The sequence below is a fragment of the Entelurus aequoreus genome, linkage group LG10 (genome assembly GCF_033978785.1).
Source record: "Entelurus aequoreus isolate RoL-2023_Sb linkage group LG10, RoL_Eaeq_v1.1, whole genome shotgun sequence".
NCBI lineage: Eukaryota > Metazoa > Chordata > Actinopteri > Syngnathiformes > Syngnathidae > Entelurus > Entelurus aequoreus.
Window position 1 is genome coordinate 67,214,395 of NC_084740.1, and position 4,152 is coordinate 67,218,546.

At 34.2% G+C, this 4,152-nt stretch overlaps 1 protein-coding gene across 1 annotated transcript; it reads left to right on the forward strand.

Annotated features, from left to right (window-relative positions):
* Window positions 1-943: 943 nt before the first annotated feature.
* LOC133658087 (olfactory receptor 10J4-like) lies at window positions 944-3,904 on the forward strand. The gene has a single exon (XM_062059703.1). The coding sequence runs from the start codon at window positions 2,827-2,829 to the stop codon at window positions 3,844-3,846; it is 1,020 nt and encodes a 339-aa protein (XP_061915687.1). The 5' UTR covers window positions 944-2,826; the 3' UTR covers window positions 3,847-3,904.
* The last annotated feature ends 248 nt before the right edge of the window (window positions 3,905-4,152 follow it).

The following is a 4,152-nucleotide window of genomic DNA, read 5'->3' on the forward strand; positions in this document are numbered from 1 at the left end:
TTTTGTAATTCAAGTTTTCATTACATATACGTATCGTTGCATTTGAAACAATTGTATTGTTGATAATAGAAGTAATTATTATTATTAATGTTCATTATCAATAGTGCTATTTCTATACATCAGAAATAAAACGATGGAAAAATAAAAACAAAGGTTATATAAAATATAGTAAAATTCTGAAAAAAAAAGAAAAAAGTATTGAATATCTAATTCAGACTTAAAAGCTAAATACTAAACATGGATTCCGGAAAAAATTTAAAAAGTGGCCAATAACAGGGCTGGTCTCACGTGAACAGGAAGATTGATCTACATTTTTGGAGCAGTAATGGAAAAGACCCTGTCTCCTCTGACCTTGCGCTTAGATTTTTAGTACTTTTAGAGCAGCTGACCTAAGGGACTGGGCATGGGCATTAGGATGGAGCAGCCCAGAAGGGTAATATTACTCGGATGAGAGGCGAAATTAATTTGAAGATTGAAGATTGAAAAATAAAAAAATGGAATTAACTCTAAATAGCTCAGGCAGCCAGTATCATTGTACCTGTTTATAGTGACAATAAAAGGCATTCTATTCTATTCTATATGACCACTAACATGTTGACCATGGACCTGATGACCATTGACATCATGAGCATTGATATGAGGACCCTTCAAATAATGACCATTGATATTGTTAGGGGAAAAATGTTTAATCCTTTAGGAAACATAAGAGCAGCCTTAAAAGTGGCCTTCATTCTTCTACAAGGATATAAACACAATGAATACACCAGTTGTTGTTTGTATTTACTCCTGTTTTGTAGAATCATTTGTTACATTTCAGTTCTAGTCACCCCTTTTCATTTTAGAGGGCCTTAGAATAAAAGAATCTGAGAGGACTCTGCCCTCCGAAAAGGGATAATCCTAATAACATGTTGACCATTGACATGACGACCATTGAAATGTTGACCACTGAGATGGTGACCATTGATATGACCACTGACATAAAGACCATTTACATGAGGACCATGAACATTTTCACGATTGACATAATGACAATTGACATAATGACAATTGACATATTGATCCTTGACATATTAGCCATTGCCTTGATTATCAATGACATAAGGGCCCTTTAACATTTTAAACATTGACAATATGGCCATTTAAATTTTGACCAATTACCTTATGACCATTGACATTTTGACTATTAAAATGATGTTTGACATGTTGACTGTTGACATAGTGACCATTGCAATTTTGATCAATTTCATGATGACCATTGACATGTTGGCCATTGATATATTGACCACTGACATCAATCAATCAATCAATCAATCAATCAATCAATCAATCATTTAAAGTTTATTTGTATAGCCCTTAATCACAAATGTCTCAAAGGGCTGCACAAGCCACAACAACATGATGACCATTTGATATTTTGAACATTGACATGTTGACTTTTGATATATTGACCACTGACTTGATGACCATTGACATGTTGATATTTACATTGAGACTGCTGACATTATACGTTGATCATTGACACAAGAACCATTGATATGTTAATCACTGACACGTTGACATGTTAATCACTGACATGTTGACTATTGACATAATGACCTTTGGCATTTTAAACATTGACATTTAGATTATTGATATATTGACCACCGACCTAATGACCATTCATATTTTAAACATTGACATGTTGACTATTGATATATTGATTACTGACCTGATGACATGACATGTTGATCACTGACATGTTGACTATTGATATTGACCTGATGACAATTGACATGTTGATATTTACATTGAGACCACTGACATGATACTTTGACCATTGACATAACAACCATTGACATGTTGATCACTGACATGAAGACTATTGACATGATGACCCCTGACATTTTAGACATTGACATGTTGACGATTGATATATTGACCACTGACATCAATCAATCAATCAATCAATCAATCAAAGTTTAATTATATAGCCCTTAATCACAAATATATCAAAGGACTGCACAAGCCACAACGACATTATGACCATTTGATATTTTAGACGTTGACATGTTGACTATTGACCACTGACCTGATGACCATTGATATGTTGATATTTGCATTGAGCCCACTGACATGAACCATTGACATGTTAATTACTGACATGTTGACCATTGACATGACCATTGACATAAGAACCATTGACATGTTAATCACTGACATGTTGACCATTGACATGTTGACTATTGACATGATGACCATTGACATTTAAAATTTCATTTTTTGACCATTGATATATTGACCACTGACATGATGACCATTGATTTTTAAACATTGACATATTGATTAGTGACATGTTGACCATTGACATGATTACCATTGGCATTAGGACCTGAATATTGACATTTAAAGGAGCCATATTTTATAATTTCATGTCGAGTCATCATTAAATGGCCCTGATATGTCAAAAGGCATTAATAAATCATGTTCTTTTCAATACCTCTACAACTGATAACAGTAGTTCAGCCGGGATATGCTCATTGCTAAATTAGATTTACAGAATTGAATTGAATTGACCATTGACATGATGGTGGAAACTGACCCAGAATCTGGGTTATGTTTTCAGTTTAAGTTGAACTGACCAAGATTAGTACATTTCAATGTGTATAATTTGTTGACATGTTAAAGAAAGAGTTGAGTGACAGGAGGCCCTGAAGACTTGGAGGTGCTTGTTGACATGACGGCAACTATTTGTGGAACACGTAATGAGATCCATGGAGGGTGAACAAGTCTTCTAAAAGATGTGATCCTACTCCGACACTTCACTTTGTGCATTGTGGAGATGAAGACATGGGTCAATGTATTCTTCATTTTAGGACTCTTGTTTGCTTCGACACAGTCTGCTGGATCTTTTTTATTTTTTCATCTGGGACTAACTTCATGGATGCTGAATTCAATGGAACATATATAACTCTTGGTGGCTTTGTAGACGTGGACAAATATGGATATATTTACTTTGTCATCTTGTTGATACTATATATTATCATCCTCTGTACTAACTGCACCATTATATGTCTAATCTGGATTCACAGGAACCTTCATGAGCCTATGTACATTTTCATTGCTGCTTTGTCAATCAACTCTGTTTTGTTTAGCACTGTTATCTACCCCAAACTTTTTATTGACGTCTTATCTAAAAAACAGACCATTTCTCATTCTGCTTGTCTGTTTCAATATTTTCTTTACAATTCTGTAGGTGTTTCAGACTTCTTACTGTTGTCAGCCATGGCTTATGACAGGTATGTGTCTATCTGCAAACCTCTGCATTATCCAACTATCATGGGAAAAAGAACTGTTACTTTCCTCTTGACTTTGGCCTGGTTTCTACCTGCATTGCAGCTCGGAGTTGGAGTTGTAATTATACCTCAACAAAAAATATGCAAGTTTACTTCAGAGGGATTCTGGTGTAACAATACAATCCACAAGCTTTACTGTGCAAAATCTAATTTCTTTACTATTTATGTTTTCTTTCTCATGATAACTATTGTTGTTCTTCCTGTGATGTTCATCCTTTTCACATACATGAACATATTTAAAATAACGTTTCACAGTTCTGTAGAAGTTAAGAAAAAAGCTATAGAGACATGTTTACCCCACCTGATGATTTTAATCTGCTTGTCTTGTTTAGGTGCATTTGTTGCTATGACCGATCAAATGCAAACAAATCTTCCAAAAGGTGTACTTTTAGTAATCACTTTTCAAATAATTGTGTTTACTCCTTTGTTCAATCCAATCACATATGGAGTGAAAATGAGAGAAATATTGATGCACATTAAAAGATTGTTTTGTCGGGCTAAACCCTTCAAATAAAACATTAATATAAAGTTGATATTAGTGTAATAGCAATGTTTTATACTCAAAATATATACTCAAAAAAATAAGGAACTAAAATTGTTGTGTTGTAAAAATTGTGTCATGTCTGATTGCTGTGCCATGTCCAAATAAAGAATCCAGTAAATCTGCATAATGTCAATGAGTGCTTATTCCGGAAAGATCTTAACTCAGGAGGTTATTAAACCTCCTTGTGATTATTTCGTGTTGAACTTTAATCTGTCTGATGTGTTTCAGGTGACTCCAAAGTACTTCTGGCCGGCAAAAAAATTAATGACAATCACC

Bases quoted from the DNA above. Each gene is read 5' to 3' on its own strand.
- LOC133658087 (XM_062059703.1), top strand. From the start codon at position 2,827: ATGGGTCAATGTATTCTTCATTTTAGGACTCTTGTTTGCTTCGACACA.